The 19,890-nt window shown below is 52.0% G+C and overlaps 4 protein-coding genes across 4 annotated transcripts; 3 read left to right on the top strand and 1 right to left on the bottom strand.

Moving 5' to 3' along the window:
- Positions 1 to 869: 869 nt before the first annotated feature.
- Positions 870 to 3,780, top strand: J4E82_009827 (uncharacterized protein; the record flags this gene model as incomplete). Its single annotated transcript, XM_051736048.1, has 6 exons — positions 870 to 1,155; positions 1,209 to 1,509; positions 1,562 to 2,081; positions 2,135 to 2,626; positions 2,679 to 2,922; positions 3,092 to 3,780. 6 exons carry the CDS (start codon positions 870 to 872, stop codon positions 3,778 to 3,780), a joined length of 2,532 nt encoding a protein of 843 aa, XP_051584222.1.
- Positions 3,781 to 4,716: 936 nt separating this feature from the next.
- J4E82_009826 (uncharacterized protein) lies at positions 4,717 to 7,756 on the top strand (the record flags this gene model as incomplete). The annotated part of the gene is made up of 2 exons (XM_051736047.1): positions 4,717 to 7,599; positions 7,658 to 7,756. 2 exons carry the CDS (start codon positions 4,717 to 4,719, stop codon positions 7,754 to 7,756), a joined length of 2,982 nt encoding a protein of 993 aa, XP_051584221.1.
- Positions 7,757 to 8,849: 1,093 nt separating this feature from the next.
- On the bottom strand, positions 8,850 to 11,517 carry J4E82_009825 (uncharacterized protein; the record flags this gene model as incomplete). The annotated part of the gene is made up of 5 exons (XM_051736046.1): positions 8,850 to 9,968; positions 10,015 to 10,866; positions 10,914 to 11,127; positions 11,178 to 11,275; positions 11,353 to 11,517. The coding sequence occupies 5 exons, from the start codon at positions 11,515 to 11,517 to the stop codon at positions 8,850 to 8,852; spliced, it is 2,448 nt and encodes an 815-aa protein (XP_051584220.1).
- Positions 11,518 to 12,687: 1,170 nt separating this feature from the next.
- Positions 12,688 to 19,430, top strand: J4E82_009824 (uncharacterized protein; the record flags this gene model as incomplete). Its single annotated transcript, XM_051736045.1, has 7 exons — positions 12,688 to 15,399; positions 15,451 to 15,751; positions 15,804 to 15,930; positions 15,981 to 16,917; positions 16,964 to 17,636; positions 17,684 to 18,450; positions 18,498 to 19,430. The coding sequence occupies 7 exons, from the start codon at positions 12,688 to 12,690 to the stop codon at positions 19,428 to 19,430; spliced, it is 6,450 nt and encodes a 2,149-aa protein (XP_051584219.1).
- Between the last annotated feature and the right edge of the window lie 460 nt (positions 19,431 to 19,890).

The following is a 19,890-nucleotide window of genomic DNA, read 5'->3' as shown; positions in this document are numbered from 1 at the left end:
TGACGGACTTCATCGCAGTTCTCGCGAGCTGATTGGCAGGTTGCGGCACACCAGGATTTGCGCTACGAAGGGATGCACGTTACAACATTTTGTGATTACTACTAGTGCAACCGCTGATAGACCGACATCCTGTTTCAAGCCGTCGACCAAATGTTTGGGTTGATGACACAAGACGCTGCGCGAAGATCGGGCGCATTCTGACCCATCTTCGGTTGGACTCATGCCCCACATTGCCGCTCTGGCGATGCTGCATGTTCAGGGCCCTGCAGACACACGGCACCCGCATTCGTCGGACGGCACGTAAGATTCGGGTTACTGAACAGCTGTCAGGATTCATAGGGCCAGCTGTCTGTGAAAGTAGTCGTGTCTAGCTGCGAAACACGAGTAAGGGGACCTTGTGGACAATCCTAGCTGGAAAGCTCGGGAGATCCGCCATTATTAGTCCAGATGCTCGACGTCTTGCATCACGCTTAAGGCAGCACGCATTGCGCGGACGGCCTTGCAGATGAGACCACACAGATGAGAGCAGCTCAGCCATGGGTCATTTTATGCCCGCTAGTGAATACACTTCTGACATGCTACTTTCGCATCTACCTTAGAGCCATACCGCGTTCCTAGTGCTGGCGCCAACCGTCGCTGCCTACTCACGCGTGTTCGAGATCCCCTTCACCGACAACGATACCCCAACAGTAAGCGACCGTTGTACCGCCGACGTAGGTTTGACCCAATCTCGCAATAAAAACGAGAGTTGTGGCTAGCTAGAAGACCCCCAATCCGTCTGAACCGTGCTTACGCGGGGGCGGTGTCCTCTGGTTCAACGTGGATCTACGATCCCTCCTCGACCCCCAAAGATCACAGTAATCGCTACCATGGCTTCTAACGGGTCAGAGTCGCCGGATGAGACCTTCTTTAACGATCTTTCCCAACAAGCGCAAGAAACAAATTCTACCAACGGTCAGGACACACAGCAGGAGGGGCCGAACAAGGTCAAAAGGATCGCTTGTGTTTTGTGTAGGAAGAGGAAGTTGCGATGCGACGGCGCCCGGCCGACGTGTTCGACATGTAAGCGACTGTCCCACGATTGCGCCTACGATGAAGTCCGCAAGAAAAGTGGGCCCAAGCGTGGCTACGTGAAGCTGCTCGAACAACGACTGCGTAAGTGAGCGCGTAATTCTGCTACCTATCTCGTGCTGACTCGCTGGTTGTAGAGCAAGTCGAGACCCTCCTCAAGACCCAAGACACGGCCGACTCGAGCAAAGAAGCCCCGCGCCAGGATTCCGCTTCCGCATACGTCGCGAACACTATAAATCAAGCGCTGTCGAATTCTAGGGACGGCCTCAACGCGACAAACAATTTCCAAGCAGGAACCAATGCATCGAGGACTGCTGGCGCAAGCCCATTTCAAAATGCCGGTACAACAGGGAACGACGCCGAGACTGAGCCCTCATGGGAAATGATAGGACTTGGGCTAGAGGAGCCTCTGCCTCCCCAAGAAATCATGGACGATCTGTACGACGACAATTCTGCTTGTGATTTGGTAATTTTACTGACACTCAGCCAGATATCAAATATACTTCTCCAAGCTCCATCTCTCCATGCCCATCATACATAGACCAAGATTCATGGCCGCTTTAAACCTGGCTCCTCACATGCGACCCCCAGTTTGCCTGCGATACATCATTTGGACCCTAGCAGCTTCCATTACAGACAAATACGATGCGTTACACGAACATTTCTACCAACGTGCTAGGAAATACGCGCAAGCGGATGAAATGAAGGGCCATGGAGAGTCTACCATCACCCTTGCACATTGTCAGACATGGGTCCTGGTGGCTACGTATGAGTTCAGACAAATGTACTTCCCGAGGGCCTGGTTGTCAGCTGGGAGAGGCGCAAGACTAGCTCAGATGATGCAGCTACATCGCTTGGATGGAGTGGGACTTGATGTGAAGCAATGCCTGGCTCCACCAAAGGATTGGACCGAGCGTGAGGAACGTCGAAGAACCTTCTGGTTGACTTTTTGCATTGATCGATATGCAAGTATTGGAACCGGTTGGCCGATGACCTATGATGAGAAAGACGTAAGGATGGACAACTCGTTGTTCTGCCTCTGCAGGTGCTAACCGTGAACTAGATCATAACCAACCTACCTGCAAGTGATGAAGCGTTCGAGAAGAGTAGGCCAATGGCAACTGGGCCATTGGAGGACATCTTCAATCCTGGAGGCGTGGCAAACCTCCAAGCACTCGGCGGTATTGTTCTGACAGCTGCCATGTTCGGCCGCAACTTGCTTCACTTGCACCGACCCTTGCCAGACGATAACGACGACGATATCAACGGTGGCTTCTGGAACCGACATCGGCACATTGAGCGTATACTCCTTCAAACATCGCTGAGCCTACCAGACCCTCTCCGTCTACCATCCGGTCTAGCTGATCCTAACGTCGTGTTCACGAATATGTGCATCCATACCTCGGCAATATGTCTTCACCAAGCAGCAATCTTCAAGGCAGACAAGTACCGGTTGCCGGCAAGCGTCAGTAATGAGAGCAAGATCCGATGTGTAACAGCAGCGGCAGAGACTGCTTCTATTATGCGCATGGTCAGTCATATGGACCTTGGTGCAGTAAGTATAGTCTTGGTTGCGATGAGTAGTTGGCAATGACTGACTTGAGCAGATGAACCCGTTCATCTCTTTCTGCGTCTATGTGGCAGCAAGAGTATTCGTCCAGTACCTTAAGACCCGACCAAAAGATGAACAAATGAAGTCCTCGCTGCAATTTCTCTTGCAAGCCATGGAAGCCCTTCGTCGGAAGAACCCGCTCACGGAGTCGTTCTTAGTGCAATTAGATCTTGATTTGGAAGGCGCTGGTCTGCAAGGCATGCGTAATCAGCCATTAGCACAACCTACGGGCAAAGTGAGTCAACCCCCAGAGAGTCTCCAGGGATTGAGCGATTCTGTTGCGAATCAATACCAAATCCCAAGTCGAAGTTCTACCAAGTAAGTTGCTAATCCCCAACCCATAGTCTACCATCATCTCGATTCATTCTGATCCGCAAATTCGCTGTAGTCCTTTGATCAACATACAAGAATCACAGCATTCTACCGCAGCAGCAGCCACCACGTTCGGAGATGGCGTTCCATTTACTCCAGCATCGATACCCAATACGCAATACTCGAACAACAATCCAGGTCCGCCGTTTCATATCCACAGCATCAACAGCATCAATATGCATGCGCAGAATGCGGCCTTCATGCCATCGCAATTTAACTCGCACGGAAGCTTTGCTGCTAACCAAGAATTCACTCCCGCCGGCTTCGCATTCAATGATGGGAACGAGATGGACCTCTCTGGAGGCGATAGAGGTGTTGACCAGCCCAGTCCCGCAACAATGAGCACCCAATCACGAAACGGTTCAACATCACGATCTTCTTACTCTCCTGGTCAGCCAATCGAGCACAACATCCCATACCGGGCGTCCCCTAAGATGACAGGGCCGCCGCTGGGCTCTAACACTGGTTTCCAAGGATTTGTTGCTCCTAGCGAGAGCTTTCCTGCGAATAACTTTGGCGCATCTGGAAACATGGGCAACACAGGTTATGGTGATGGGTTCGTGATGGGCAACGAGTGGGAATATGCGGCTTTGAATGCCGGGACAGGTCTCACGCCGATGGCAGACGCATCGTGGGATTCGATGCTGGAAAATATCACGATGGGATGGGATTCTGTCGGTCCTGGACACGAACACGCCAACCGAGCAAATGCGGCTGGGACATGATGAGGCTTGGGGTTGAGAAGATGGTTGTGTTGGAATAGCAGGATACCCACTTTCGCTTTTGATTGGATTTGAATTGGGGTTTGGTGGCATAGATGGATTCGACTCTAGGCCTGCGCATTGTTTTGTTAGTACGTCAGCCCGACGATTGTAAATGTCATTTACGTCATAATAGAGGGCCACTAGAAAAGGAACCTGTACATTACTATTTACACCACTCGAACTGGCATACCCAGGTATCATCCTGGGCACTTTTGATCATCCCCCGGATCCGTGCGTGGGGCCAGACACGTATATCGACGGAGCAACTTCGGATCGTAGACGACGAACGCTTTGACGAGAGTGTTCATCGAGCACGAACTCATTGTTTTTGCGCCTAGAATGCGAAGTCGATACTTGGCCATGTATCCGATCTTCAGGGTCTCCGGGGATAATGCGGTTGCAGGGATGGCCAGGTGGGAGCGGTCAACCAGCGTCACACGTCGCAGTTGCCGGGCAACGAGCGAATAGAGAAGCTACGTGCAGCAGCTCTACCACATCACCACCGCTTTTTCGCAGTGTAGTGTCGTACAATTAATCTTCTCTCGTTCACATATCGTTCTCTCCCCTTGTTTCCCCGAGTTAGCAATTTAGCTCTCCCAGCCAGCGCGCCATTACTTCCGGCAAGTACAAACAGAGCAGTAAACATCGAGGCCAGCGTGCATCCCCAATGTTCACGTCCAAGGAAAGGGAAGGCGCTTCGTCGCCCGGGCCTGGTGCCTACTATTCTCCGTCCCAAATGAGTAAGAAGCATCGAAATGCATCTGCAACTGCGATACTGACCATTGGCATACAGAGAGCTATCTCCAAGATCTTCGCACAAACCGCCCCGCTCGTCCTACCGGAGCTCGTCCTGCTCCCGCACATTTTAACACATGGTCGAATAGATCCAGTAACCGAATGTCCGACTCGTCCGCTATCTCTTCGTTACAACGCACCTTCACGGATCCCGTTGTCGACGCCGATGCGCGACCCTCCTCCTCGTACGAATCCAAATCGCATAGCCGAACGACGTCGAAAGCGAGTATAGATGACGTCGTAGCCAATGTTGGAAGGCCGCTGGTGCAGCCACCGCGAGGACGGGAAACTACGAGGTCGTCGTCGCAAACACGAACACCAAGTGTGCAGTACCGCGAAAGGGAAGAGCGTCAGGCGGAGCAGGGCGAGGCACGTGCTATCCGCATTGCCATGGAGGATCTGGAACTCGCACAGGAAGAGGGCAAGATATTCGAGGCGGCACGAGACGAAGCTGTCGAACTGGTCTGGAAGCATTGCAATCCCCATGTGGCTGGCGTGAGTCCGACCAAACCGTATGCTTATCCGGGCCTGGCCAGGAAGAACAGCGCGCAGAGGAGTCGGAGCGTCGAACCGAAGGATCAGGATCTGCAACGGGCCAATTCTAAACTGCGGAAGCGACATTCGATGGGAAGTGCCGCGTCAGGGAGCAGGAGTAGCAGCTTGCAAAGCAACGGTGGTGGAAGCAATACCGATACATCAGTCGCTGGAAACGCAGGTTTCAGTACGTCGCCCACCAAGAGTAGCTTCGACACAAAGGGCAACAAGGACGAGTCAACAGCACTAAAGAAAGCCATTTCAGACCTCCCAGACTTCAGAGGACGAAGAAGGAGCAGTGGTCAGCGCCGGACTATCAGCGGGAGTCTCTTCTCGAATCCGAAGGACCAGATATACGAAGAGCCCGAAGAAGAAGCACCACCTGCGCCTGCACCTACGCCCGCCGCTTCCGAACCACCGAAGCCCGAAAAGCTACCACTAGGCATTCGGCGCAATCCCTTTATGCGTTTCCAATCCATCAAGGGAAACCCGATGGTGAGGTCCAACACGGATCCCACCATGGCTGCTAAACGCCTCGATCGTTACGAGATACAAAAGAACCCTCCGACTCAGTCAAGAAATGCGGCGTATACACTGAACTCTGCAGCTCCAAAGCCGTCAGAGGATGTCAAGGCAGACGCAGAAAATGAACCAGAAGTGAAGATGAAGGACGGCAAGGAGATAAGAAGCGAAGAGCTCCGTGCTGCTACAGGGTTTCGTTTGAAGGACCGCAGTGCAAAGCTGCCCACTCCTACGGCAGTCTCAGACGCCCCAGGGCGACCGATCGTTTCCTTCAAGAAAGACTGGAACGTGATCGAGATGAAAGAGGAAATATCTACTGCTCCCGATCTAACACCACGACCTCTGAACCCAAATAAGTCTGGCAAACCTCCACTCGAGCACGCTGCAACCGAGCCCATCGTACCTACCACGAGCCTCGCACCAGATGTACCTAAGCGAAACACTACTCCAAGACCGCCTGTGGTTCCAGAGATCAACGTTCCTGCAGAGCCCAAAGTCAGTCTTTCACCAGACGTACCAGAGCGAAGCACCACTCCTAGGCCACCGGTGGCTCCAGAAGTTAACCATTCGTCAGCTTCCGTTCCTGCACCTGGGCGTTTCAATCTGAAGTCGAAACCTACCATCAACATCTACGAAGACCCTCCAGCCCCAACGAGACCCCTACCACTCACTAGTTCGCTAAGGAAGGCCAACATCCCAACTCGACCTTCTGTAACTCCTCTGCCTACTATTAACGTGTCTGAATCGGGCCCTGCGCGTTCGAGAACGACACCAGCACCGCCAGTTCCTTCTATCTCCGTGTCTGAGACCCCATCGATTTCAGCCAGGAAGAATCTGTTCAATCGTAGCTCCTATGTGCCGCCAACAAGTAGCACTCCGTCTATACCAAGCATATCGGTCAACGAGTCTCCAGTTCTAAGACGAGGTTCCACAACACCCTCAGTCTCCATGACACCAGAAATCCCATCAATCTCCGTGAGCGAATCACCTGCGCCGAGCCGTGGGTCAAGAACCAACGCTCCCCCAATTCCAAGCATCTCCGTGAGCGAAACACCCTCATTGAGGAGAGGGTCGACTACACCATCCATTAGTGTGACTCCTGACATTCCAACCATATCTGTCAACGAGGCCCCAGCTCCTACTCGAGGGCGCAACAACAACAACAACCCCCCTGCGATATCGGTCAGCCCTTCAGTGCCTTCGATCAACGTAAACGGACCCAAAGGTTTTGGCCCGGCCGCGTCTACACGACCACTACCAGTGCCAAACGCTCAGAACAAGTCCCACAGCTATAACGGCACTGCGACTCCCCGCTCAGGCCACTGGACACCAACCACAGTCCGTACAGGCGCTCTCTGCACTCAATGTGCCCTCCCTATCGCAGGCCGTATCGTTTCAGCATCAGGCTCCCGCTTCCATCCCGAATGCTTCGCCTGCTACCAATGTGGAGAGCACCTCGAATGCGTAGCCTTCTACCCGGAACCTTCGAACAAACACGCCGAACGCGTCCACCGCATCCGCGCCCGTCTTTCCGGCGCCGACATCCCTTATCTCCCCTCCCACCCCACCGCAGACGACATGGCGCGTCTCGAGTATGATGATGGCACTGATGAATCTCCACGCTTCTACTGCCACCTCGACTTCCATGAGCTCTTCTCCCCGCGTTGCAAAAGTTGCAAAACGCCAATCGAAGGCGAGGTCATCGTCGCTTGCGGCGCGGAATGGCATGCTGGTCATTTCTTCTGCGCTCAGTGCGGTGATCCGTTTGATTCCACAACCCCTTTTGTGGAGAAAGATGGATACGCTTGGTGCGTGAATTGCCATACGCATCGCTACAGTACGAAGTGTAAGGGGTGTAGAAAACCTGTTACCGATACCGTTGTCAAGGCGCTTGGGGCGGAGTGGCATGTTGGATGCTTTGTCTGTGTGGTAAGTCTTCTTCCTTCTTCCAACTCAAGTATCGCGCTTACTGACTTTACCTGTGTAGTGCTGCTCTGGTCCTTTTGAAGACGGTAGATATTTCCTCAGGGGTGAGAGTCAGGATCCTGTTTGTGTGCGCTGTGAGGAGAGGAGACTAAAGGCCTGATTTGGCTGCTTGTCCGCTTGCCGACCTCATTTTGCTGGGTGTTATTTGCATACCGTCTGAACATTTTGGTATTTGCGTCATTTGGGATGGGGAGAAAGGCGCTGTCTGGGCGTTTTCTGGTAGCATATTAGGTAGTTGTGGAGTTGGTAATACAAGAAGAAGAACAACGTTAAACAACACAGTGTGCAGCTTATTGGTCTCGCAGCGGTAAAGCAAGGCTAGAAACAGAAGATTTGGAAGGCGTCTTGACTGGTGCCGGGCTCTTCGCCCCTCTTTCTCCAGGTTTGAGATGTTACCACACAGCCAAGAGGAGATATCGTTCACTGTCGAGGTCGATATTTATCTTGATCAGGATATCGAGGGATCGGGTGGGTATACCTGCTTAGGGTGGATAATAGCCCCGAACATTTGACCTTGGTCTCCACGGTTCGCATTTTCGGTATCACGAACATATCGCGTGGAGTTATACATCCACATCTTGATACACAGGCTTTCCTTTTGCGGCTAATTGTCAGAGATCATGGATTAGTGAGGAACTCAGGTGATATTCGTCGTATACATTGTAACAGGGATGCATCATTGTGTATCCTAAGAGTGTTTGAATCACGACTACACCAAATACCTTCAGGATACTCTGTAGCCTACATCCACGTTGTTGTTGTCAATTTTTCATTCAATGGTATATCTAATAATACAAAATCTCTGTTCAAAGCAAGCAAAGAACCACGCTTTAGAATCAATAATACGCCATGCATGCACCGTGTTTTCGTGGCCAAATACATGCTTTCCTGCCGGAGAAAGACATCGTCTATTGGCTGCCCCACCACCATTACCCCCAACGATGCAAGAGACAAACCAGAACCAGGCTGAGGAAATCTCTGGCTCAATCTATATCTGCTACCAGAACGCCGCGACGTTGCTAAAAGAAGAAGGAGGAAAGAAGGCCAAGGTGTAGTATACGAAACTGTACTTGCACACAAAATAAGCAAGCGAAGAAGGGAACAAGACAGAGAAGACTGCCAGCGCTACTAAAAGCTGTCTGCCCTTTGATCAAGAAAATTTGGAATCTCCCCCTCAATTGAGTAAATGGGGCTTACTGACTGCTACCATGTCCAACCCCATTCAAACCATTCATCCTATCAAGAAACCTGTCCGGCGCAGGACTCGACTTTTTAACAGGTGGGTCAAGGATCGTGGGGCTAGAAAGGGGTTCCAGGCTCTTAACTGGCGGAAAGATGGGTGTCTCAGACATCTGATGACTCGATATTGGCCGCATACCATCGTGCTTCAATGGCGCTGGGATGGGATCGGGGAGCATCTGGGCAGGCATTTGGGACGATGGAGACGGAGCTATACGCATTGGTGCTGGGGCCGGTGATGACATGTTTGCTGGAAGAGGTGCGGGCGAACTATGTTTGGTCGGGGAGAATGATGGACGGTTGGCCGAGCTAGGTGGGAAAGAAGAATGTGGGCTGTTGAAGTTGAAACTAGGTGGTAGACCGTTGGCTGGACGGGGAGAGGCCGCCGGAGAGTGTTTTACTGGCGAGCCGCCTGGGCCTGCTGCTGATGCTGGGCGACTGAAGCTTCGCGCGTACGGTGGTGCTGCCGGCTGTGGTGGTCCAAAGGGGTTGGAATCGAACGGATTTGGGCCCCCAAATGAGCTGCCGTTCTGCTGTGGTTGTGGCATGTGGAAGCTTTTGGTTGGGCTGCTCGGTATTCGCTCGAGGTTGTAAGGTGGAGGTGAAGACGTCGGATGACCGTTCCCAGTTCTGTGGCCAGGGGATGAGAAGTGAGATCGTATCGGTGATGACATGCTACCGTTTGTGCCCTTTGTGGGCGATCCATAGGCAGCTTCCGATCTTTGTATACCAGGCGGACCCAAAGCTTGACCACGAGGAGATAGACTTGGGCCATCGACCCACGGCTGTACAGGATGCATAGACGGCTGGAAGGCTTGCGGTGCTGGTAGTCGTGGCATGGAGGGTCCGTTGCCATTTGCTTCTGCTAGGCTTTGAGAAGATGGCGATTGTGATGTCAATCGTAACTTGAGAGACTGAGGCTTCGGTTGATCCGCCTCTTCCTCTTTACGTTTGCAGGCAGTACAGACAAACACAAACTTCGAATCATCGGCCTGTTCTTCTGTAATGCCGTGGCACTTCATGTGTTGCCAAACGTTGCACTTCTCACATGATATCTGAGGCGTGTTGTCGTTCTGTCAGAGTTAGCAGAAGTATGGGTAATTGTGCAACGATACTCACGAGGTTAGAGCCATAGGTGCCGCACTTCTCGCAGTCAAAGAACCAGTCTTCTTCCTCGTTGAGCCTCTTGAGGTCACTTTCGTGCTTCTTCATCATGGCCTTCAGGTGCCGCTCCGATAGTCTTGCATTATTCGAGGCCAGTTTTTGTTCGTTCTCTTGCAGCTTGCGCAGCTCCTCTTCTTTGAGGATCTTGGCCGTCTCACGCTCTTTTAGCCGTTGCTCACGAGTCATCCTGCGAGAGTCTTGTGCTTCCTCCATCTTCTTCTGTCTCTCTTGCTCTGCCTTGGCCATGGCAAGCTCCTCCCGCCTCTTACGTTCTGCAGCCTCAGCCTCTTCCACCTCTTTCTGCTTTTCAAGGCGCGATGAGATTCGGGATGAGCGCTTTGCCGTGGCAAGTTTCTGCAAGTTTTCCAACTCTTTCAACTTGCGGGCCTGCTTTCTCGCTTGCTCCTCTGCCAGCCCCTCCATAACAGGGATGACGTCCTCCTGGAGCCTTTTGTAGAGTATCTTCTCGTTTGGGTCGCGACTCTTCCGGATACTGTTCATGTACTCCTGGTAGTCTTCCAAGGTAACGCAGATACACTCCCACTTCTTACCACCAAGACCGTCGTCTATCGTCTCAGGCTGATGTTCGTCCGCTACTTGCTCATCATCGGCGGCTTCTTCGGGCTCGGGAGTAGACGCCTTTTGTCGCTTGCTGGATCTCGATCCTTTTGATTTCCTGGACTTTGGTTTGGCTTTGGCTTTGGCAGGTTCGGGAGGCGGTGGTGGATCTGTCATTCGGTACATGCGGTTGTCATCTAGAACATAGAGCGATCGTTCTTGCGAGTCCCAGCCTGTGGGCTCCATACGCTGCAACATGTTAATCATTGCCCTAAACCAATCCATGTGATACATACCCAGAGCGTCTGCTCGTTATCCGTCGCTGCCATTTTCTCTCTTATTGTGTTTGGGTTGTTGAGCGTCCACACAGATAACTGCTGCAACACGCGTATCTTGGTGAAGACGTCGAAATCGTGGAATTTGTTGGGCTCCTCTTCCTCGCCAAAGGGGTTTCGCGCGGGCGCTTTCGCGACATACTGTCGGCGGGTGTATTCATCAAAGATCTCGGGTCTGTCATCACGTTAGCAGGCTGCAGGCAATGCGCAATGGTGGGTTCTTACGTCAAGCCCTTGTGTGACGATACGTGCTTCAGCAGCGCTAGGCCAATTTGTGCAAGTTTCTCGGACGGCTGTGGGTTGAGGCATTCAGACTCCAATTCCTACACGTCTGTCAGTTCCTGATGTTTGCGAGATGTATGCGCGCCAGCCTGAGATGGTGGGCGCAAATGCCATGTACCTCGATGTCAAAGTCCTTGTCGATTTTGACCGCGTCGCCGAACAGACTGATGTACTGGGCCAGGTTGGAGAACTGCCACATGTTGCGCAGTTTCTGCAATGTGCTGGGCTCTTCGACAGGCGCCTCGGCCTCCATTTCCTCGGCGGCGCGTTTTCGAGACGGCATGGCTGCGGTGCCTCGCGTGCAGCGACGCGTGTGAGCAACGGGCGAATACGGTTTCGAGACCAGAGGCGAAGGATAGAAGATGCGCGTGTTATCAGATGACGATGTGGAATGCTGTCGTTGTGCCGGTCGGCTCGGGGTCAGGGCGATGATGTGAATGCGGATGTCCCTTTTTGGTGAAGTGAGTGATGAATGTCGCGCGTCGATTGTCGGCGAGTCCGGGGGAGAGCCCAAAACGGCATAGTGCCAGCTCGCACATGTCAACTCGCAGAGACGGCATTTCCATAACGAAGAACGGCAAGAAATGATATCGATTTCAGTATACAAGCAGAACAGAACGGCACAAATACTATGTTGTATACACGGTATGAATATAGGTCGCTTACCATGGTAGCTGCCATGATAAACTTTAGAGCACCCATCTCACCGGAGAAATACGGGCTTATAGAGTATCAGCGTTTCGTGAAATGATGCATGAGTCGACCGACGGTGGATTGGCGCGCACCGCACCAACTCGTTCGAATCAACATGGCAAGGGTTTATGTCATAAAGGTTTTGATGACCCGATTGATGACACAGGACGCGTCAGCCACGCAGGCGCACAAGCCACAGCACTCCACCAAGTGTGGCTCATTGCCGGAGAATGCCACATGCCAGGGGCCAGAGACGTTGCATGGTAAGCCGTCAGCAGTTTCGGATCCTCTGCGGTCGTGTTGGTCCCTGGTGCTTATGGTAGCGTATTTTGGCTTCACGAGTAAACACTGTGTATGTAGTTGTACAGCAAGAGGGCATTCGCCGTAGCAGACGCATTCTGCTGTGGACATGGAGCAGCGCATGCCGACACGACAGGTACAGTAGCCGTTAAACTAAGATTAGAACCTCAGCCCTAGTCCACGCTGCGCATCCTTGTCGCTCATTGACCCTTGTCCGTGCTTGGGAATCCGCTATCCATCCCGCATTTCAGCCAACACTTTGCTACCAAACATACAAGACACGCCTTTGCAACTCTGCGCTGGACTTGGCTAGCCCACCACCGCCTTTCCCACCGCTCCTTTCACCACGACACTCGTTTATCTTTGTTTGGAGGCCTGCATGATTGCGCGATAGCATCCTGAGAGAGCTGAGCTGCATCAGATGCTGGATTGAACGCCGCAAACCAGACAGGACGCTCCGATGTCCTACCCAGATCCCAACCACGGCCGAAGTCACACCCACCAATCAATACCTCTGCAAGACCTCAACCGCCCGCCTGATGAATTCGAACAAGATGCGCCGCAAGAACACAGGCGGACCCTCAGCGACCGCGGACGGAACCTGCTCAGACAGACAGGCGCGATAGCAACAGGGGGACACTTCCGCGACTCTCAGTACTCGCCCATCGCAGAGGTGTCGCCCAGCCCTACGCGCTTCGCCCAACGGCCGCAAATAAACACCAATTTGCCCCCAGCGAATAATGGCATACGGAGGGTGGTGGAAGACGAGGAGCCTGGCTCGCCCTTGGATGCAGGCGCATTCCAGGCTGCCATCGGATTTGGCATGGGCATGGAATTCCAAGGCACTACATCGCCGCCAATGCCTACGACAGGCTCGTCGCAATTATCCTACGTCGATACACCGTACGAGCACGAGCCATACGTGGACAGATCAACCTCCGAGGACCACGACTACTTCTCCCCTACCTACGATGACACAGCGCGCTTGACAGATTCGCGCAATCTCCAACCGATAAGCGGAGCCACGGCCCCAACTACTCCGATTGAGCAAGATCGATCCAGTTTCCAGAGTGTGCGCTTCCTCAGTCCAGGCGATGCATCGCCGATAGGCCGCCATGGCGACGATATCGGGCAGGTGGAGGCGGGGGGCAACTTGCGAGACTCGAGAGGAAGGAAGCGCTCCTTGTCGCCTGGCAATTTCGAGTCGCCGCTACACAGGGCTGGGACTATCATGCGGAATATGTCCCAGCGTGTTGTCAATGTCAGCAATGATTCTCAAGTTGCCGAACGAACCCTTCAGCGGAAATCCACTCAACATCAGGGACGCCTTGCACCACCTCATTTGTCAATTTCAACCTTGCCCCAGTATTCCACAGATGGCCCTACCTCACCTGTTCCATCCACACCAATCGAGAAGCCCCCGTCGCCTATCGTTTACTCAAGAACACCAAGTGCATCATGGCAACATCCTCCAAATCCTTTGCGGGGAAAGAGTCTGGGAATTTTCCCTGCCGACAATAAACTGAGGATCAAGCTCTGCGACCTGCTTGTGCATCCAGTTGTCGAGCCAACGCTTCTTGTACTCATCGTCATTCAGACAGTTCTTCTAGCAGTGGATGCGCGCACCAAAGCGCAATACAATGCCGGGCACAGCAAAGAGATCTCAACATTCAACGGCATTGACTACGCTCTGTTCGTCCTTTTTATCATATACACGCTAGAGGTTATTATCCGCATCATTGTCTCTGGTTTTATCATCAATCCCGTTGAGTACAGTACCATCAACCGACAGGTTGGCTTGCGCGAGGCTGTCATGAGCAAAGCAAACCAGTTGTTCGGGGGTCTCCAACGACAACCTTCACAGCGAAGAAGTGCCACCAATACCGATCCCGCTCAGGATCCCCACCAGCCTTCAGTGCTCCGGACCTTTACCACTGCGCAGATGCATACCGACATCGGAGTAGGAGATGCACGCCATCAACAACGCACTCGCTTGGCACATCGAGCCTATCTCAGACATTCTTTCAACCGAACGGACTTCGTCGCCGTCGTTTCTTACTGGATTGCTTTTGTCCTAGGCCTGTGGAACATTGACAACAGCCGAGTCATTCTCGTCTTCGATATGTTGAGCTGTCTGCGCATCATCCGTCTTCTGAACCTTACCAGCGGTACCTCCGTTATCCTCAGGAGCTTGAAGAAGGCTGCGCCTTTGCTGGTCAATGTTGCATTCCTCATCAGCTTCTTCTGGCTCCTCTTCTCAATTGTCGGTGTCCAAAGTTTCAAGTCAAGCCTCAGGAGAAACTGTGTGTGGTATGATCCAACAGATCTAACGGGGAACACGAACGTCACGAATGAAGGTCAATTCTGCGGTGGTCACCTGGATAATATTCCAGGCTATCACCCTATGACATACATACCTGCTCCGGGTATGCCACCTGGGCCTGACAAGGGGAAAGGCTTTCTTTGCCCAAAAGGTTCAAAATGCGTTGAGATGAGTAACCCCGCTGCAGGCACGAAAAGCTTTGACAATATTCTTCAATCTCTTGAGCTTGTTTTCGTCATCATGTCATCCAACACTTGGTCTGACTTGCTCTACACTGTAGCCGACACAGACTACCTTATCAGTTCCGTCTTCTTCATCGTGGGAATGCTGATTCTGAGTTTATGGCTGATATCTCTTTTGATTGCTGTCATTACTTCCTCCTTCCAGATCATTCGCGAAGAAAGCAAGACTAGTGCTTTTACTGGCGTGGAGATCAAAGAGGAGGATGACGAGAACAACGACGAAAAGAAACGTGTGAGCGGTCTCAAGCGGCTTTACGACAAGACTCTATGGGTGTGGGTGGTTGTGATAGCCTTTGGCCTTGTTGCCCAGATGATGAGAAGCGCCAACATGAGCGAATTTCGTCGCACCTTCATCAATGCCACCGAGATCATCGTCACGTTCATCCTGTTCGTTGAGATCATCATACGAATTATCGTCGACTGGAGACATTTCTTCAAGGGCAGGCGGAACCTCATCGACCTCATGATCGCTATCATCACAGTCATCATACAGATACCAGCCATCAAGCATGCACACGATGGGAAAGCCTATGCCTGGTTGTCGATCTTTCAGATTATTCGTGTCTATCGCATTGTCTTGGCTGTGCCTATGACACGCGACCTCATTGTACGTTCTACTCTTTGCCATTGGAAAGAATTCAGCTAACAATCATACCAGACAGTTGTTTTCGGAAACGCGGGCGGTTTGCTGAACCTGATTCTCTTCGTGTTCCTTTTGACTTTCCTGGCATCCATCTTCGCCTCCCAGCTGTTTCGCGGTGAGATTCCTGAGGAGAGCGGCGGAGAGACGATCCGCGTACCGTTTTTCGATATCTACAATTCCTTCCTAGGAATGTACCAAATCTTCTCCAGTGAAGATTGGACCAGTATCCTGTACAACGTCACCGAACATCAGAAGCCGTTCGGTACAGCGTGGATAGGAGCGTCCTTTTGTATCATGTGGTTCATCTTTGCTAACTGTGAGTATAATATTGACATTCATTCCAAGACCGCGGACTCACTGTTTACTAGTCATCGTCTTGAACATGTTTATCGCTGTCATTCAAGAGAACTTTGACGTTTCCGAGGACGAGAAGCGCTTACAGCAAGTCAAAGCTTTCCTGCAGCAAAAAGAAGATGGCCTTACCTCGGGCACTGGGTATGTTGACCTCCCTTTCTACTGATGACACACCTGCTTACACATTATAGTAATCTATCCCTATCGTCCATTTTCAAGCTTGGACAGGCGCGTCGAAGAGATCCACTTGACTATGGTTCCGCCGCCACAGAAATGCTGCTCAAAGATGCGGTTGTTCGCGACTTCCTCGATGAGGGGGATGGTAATGACAGCCCTCAAGAGGAAGAACCTCGGCCTGGCATACGTCCGGCCAAGACCATAGTGGGATCCGGAACCATGTCCACGATCTGGCAACGATTCCAGCGCCGAATTGTGCACCGGGAAGTCAACCCTTTCTACGCTCCCCTTGACTTCAGCCGTGCGTACGAGGACCTTGATCCTAGAACAATGGCAAAGGAGGTCGTCTCAGCTACCGAGAGACGAAAGAAGGCTCAACGCGAGTATTTGCGGAACCACCCGAACTACAACGTTTCCCTGTTCATGTTTCGAGCCAACAACCCGATCCGCAAGCTATGTCAGCGGATTGTGGGCCCTGGCCGTGGTGGTGACCGTATTGAAGGAGTTGCACCATCCGTTCCCGTTTGGTATGCATTCTCTGCATTTATCTACGCTGCCATTATCGCCATGGTATTGTTGGCTTGTATCACGACGCCATTGTATCAACGCGAATACTTCATGAGTCACGAGTTCAGCGTCAAGAACTGGTTCGTGTGGGTAGACATGGGCTTTGCCGTCCTCTTCAGTATTGAGGCACTTATCAAAGTGATTGCCGATGGCTTCTTTTGGACGCCCAACGCATACTTTCGCGGCTCCTGGGGTTTTATAGATGGTATCGTATTGATCACTCTCTGGGTCAACGTTGGCACCTCGTTCTTGAATGAGGGTCAAGTCACTCGAACTGTAGGCGCGTTCAAAGCATTGAGAGCTCTGCGTTTGCTCAACATTAGCGATAGCGCACGCAATCACTTCCACGCGCTCATCGTTCGCGGTTGGTGGAAACTCTTCTCAGTAAGCATGCCCTATGGTATACGTACTTCAAACTAACTGTAAACAGGCTGCTTTTGTGTCATTGAGCTTGCTGATCCCCTTTGCCATCTATGGTTTGAACCTCTTCGTTGGCCAATTACAGTCTTGCAACGACGGCGACTTTCCTGGAGGCGCCAGTCTGAGAGATTGTGTTGGAGAGTACAACAGCTCGCCGTTCGAATGGGATGTTTTGGCCCCACGCCAAGCTGCCAATCCTTATTACGATTTCGATAACTTTGGAGATGCCCTCTTCATCTTGTTCCAGATTGTGTCGCAAGAAGGCTGGACAGACAACATGTGGACTGCAATGAGTATAACTGGCGTTTATACTCAGCCAGAGGACAGAGCATCTCAAGGCAACTCTGTCTTCTTTATTGTTTTCAACTTGCTCGGCGCTGTTTTCGTCTTGACGCTATTTGTTTCCGTGTTTATGCGCAACTACACGGAACAAACTGGAGTCGCCTTTTTGACCACAGACCAGCGCTCTTGGCTAGAACTGCGGAAGCTCCTCCGCCAAGTCTCTCCCTCCAAGCGACCCTCTTCCACCAAGCAAAGAGAGAGCTGGGAAGAGTGGTGTTACCGCAGAGCTGTCACGAAAACTGGATCTTGGCAGAGAACAATCACCGGCGTTCTGGTACTGCATCTTCTGCTGCTTTGTCTGGAATGGTATCCAGGATATGGACCATGGGAGACTGCTAGAGGTAAGTTCTGTCCTACCTGCTTTGTAAACTGACACTAACATCACAAGACTATATCTTCCTCGCGCTTACCATCACCTTCATTGCGAATGTAGTCATCAGGATCATCGGTCTCTCCTGGCATCGTTTCCGGAGAAGCGCGTGGGACGTGTACTCGATCTTCTCCGTTGCAGGTACTTTCGTCACGTCGATTCTTGTGTTAGCGAAGGAGGATGTTAGGATAATCGTCCAGCTGCACAAGCTCTTCCTCGTATCCATCGCTCTCATGCTCATCCCTCGGAACAACCAACTCGACCAGCTATTCAAGACTGCGGCAGCAAGTCTTGCGTCCATCGCCAACCTTCTTGCCACATGGTTCGTCCTGTTCTTGGTATATGCCATCGCCCTCACCCAAACCTTCGGTCTCACCAGATTCGGAGCCAATGAAACTGGAAACGTCAATTTCCGGACCGTACCAAAAGCACTTGTTTTCCTCTTTGTAACAAGTGGTGGTGAGGGTTGGAACGAGTTCATGGAGGACTTCGCCAACGTCGACAAACCTTACTGCACGGTAGGCGACAAGTACTTCAACAGCGACTGCGGCAGTCCTGAATGGGCGCGAGCTTTGTTCATCACTTGGAACATTTTGAGCATGTACATCTTCGTCAACTTGTTTGTTTCACTGATATACGAAAGTTTCAGTTACGTGTATCAAAGAAGCAGTGGGTTGTCTGTCATCAGCCGAGAAGAGATCCGCCGCTTCAAGCAAGCTTGGGCAGAGTTTGATCCTAATGGGACAGGCTATATCTCAAGAGATGTATTTCCAAGGCTCCTGGGTGTAGGTTTATCAATGTTCGTATCAAAGCACGAAGCTAACAACACTAGGAACTCTCCGGTATCTTTGAGATGCGTATCTATGACGGCGACTTTACCGTCGGTTCCTTGATCGATGAATGTGCTGTAGCACCTCGAAGGGAATCCAGCCTCCCAGTATCCGGTCGTGAGCCGACTAAAGAGATCGATCTTGACAAGCTGAACCGTCGTCTCGCACAGCTACCGATCGCGGAAATACGTCGCAGACGACAACGCATGAACATTTTCTATGAGGAAGTGCTTGTGTCAAGCGACCCTGATAGAGGTATCCAGTTCTCTTCATTGCTGATGATCTTGGCTCATCACAAGGTCATCAACGATAATAAGAGCTTGAGATTAGAGGAGTTCTTGAGGCGCAGAGCTCGTCTACAAAGAGTCCAAGAAGCTGTTCGCCGCAACGTGGTTGTTGGTTTCTTCGACACGTTATACTGGGCACGACGCTTCCGCCGCGCCATGGATCAAAAGAAGCAGGGACGTATGACAGCAATCCCGCAGTTCACCGTTCCCGAGATCTTCATCGACGATGAAGACATTACAGATGCACAGCGAGGGCAATCTTCCGGGCCTCCCAGTCCTCTCTTCTCACCCCAAGATCTCTACGCACCCTCCCCTCGAAACTCGGCTGGTCAGTCCACGTCGCCACCAGCTTTCCCCTACGACCGCACACGGAGCAGAACCAACTCAATACAACAGACACCAACAGCCTCGCCTACACGGGCAAGTCCGCAACCATCTCCCTTCTCTCTGTCTGGAGAAGAGCAAGAATGGCAGTTTGCTTCGGCACTTAGTCGGCCACCTAGTCCTCTCGAAGTCGATCCCGGGCAAGCGGGTAGTCGTAGCCGTGGAAATAGCGCAGTCAGTGCGGCAGATGTTTTGGAAGTGCTTGATAACTCGGCATGGGGTGAATCGATTAGGAGGAGTTTCACCCAAAAAAGGCGTAGTTAGCGTCCGATGGGATTTGTTTATGACCGCCGAGAATATGTATGGCGTGTGTCAATCACGTCGATCAAAATGGCTTGGTACGGCTTCGGCAAAGGGTCGAGCCAGAGTCGGATGGTTCAGAGTGGTGCACGACACGAAGCCTGTTGCATGAACGTCTGGAATGATTGGATACGTAGGCGGCTGGCATCAACCCGACACGCAACGCTGGTATGGGACTGATGGGTTGGATCGGTGTTGGGGTAGTGCTTGTAACGGTGTAATGTCGGTGGTGGAGTTAACTTTTGGCATTGCATAGCGTCGGCGTTGAGCGATTGATCAAATCACCTTAGATATTCCCTATCACAAAGCTTTACTTCTCTCCTGCCGGTGGCTGTTTTCATCACTTGGTCGACTTTTGATTGAAGGATACGAGAGTCGTTGGTACTAGTTCGCAGAGTGGCGCATGAGGTTGTCTGGTACACTA

Source organism: Alternaria postmessia, assembly GCF_024291825.1.
Source record: "Alternaria postmessia strain BMP 2775 chromosome Unknown scaffold_101, whole genome shotgun sequence".
Classification (NCBI taxonomy): domain Eukaryota; kingdom Fungi; phylum Ascomycota; class Dothideomycetes; order Pleosporales; family Pleosporaceae; genus Alternaria; species Alternaria postmessia.
The sequence above is the reverse complement of the archived record's forward strand: the minus strand, read 5'-3'. Positions and strand labels throughout refer to the sequence as shown.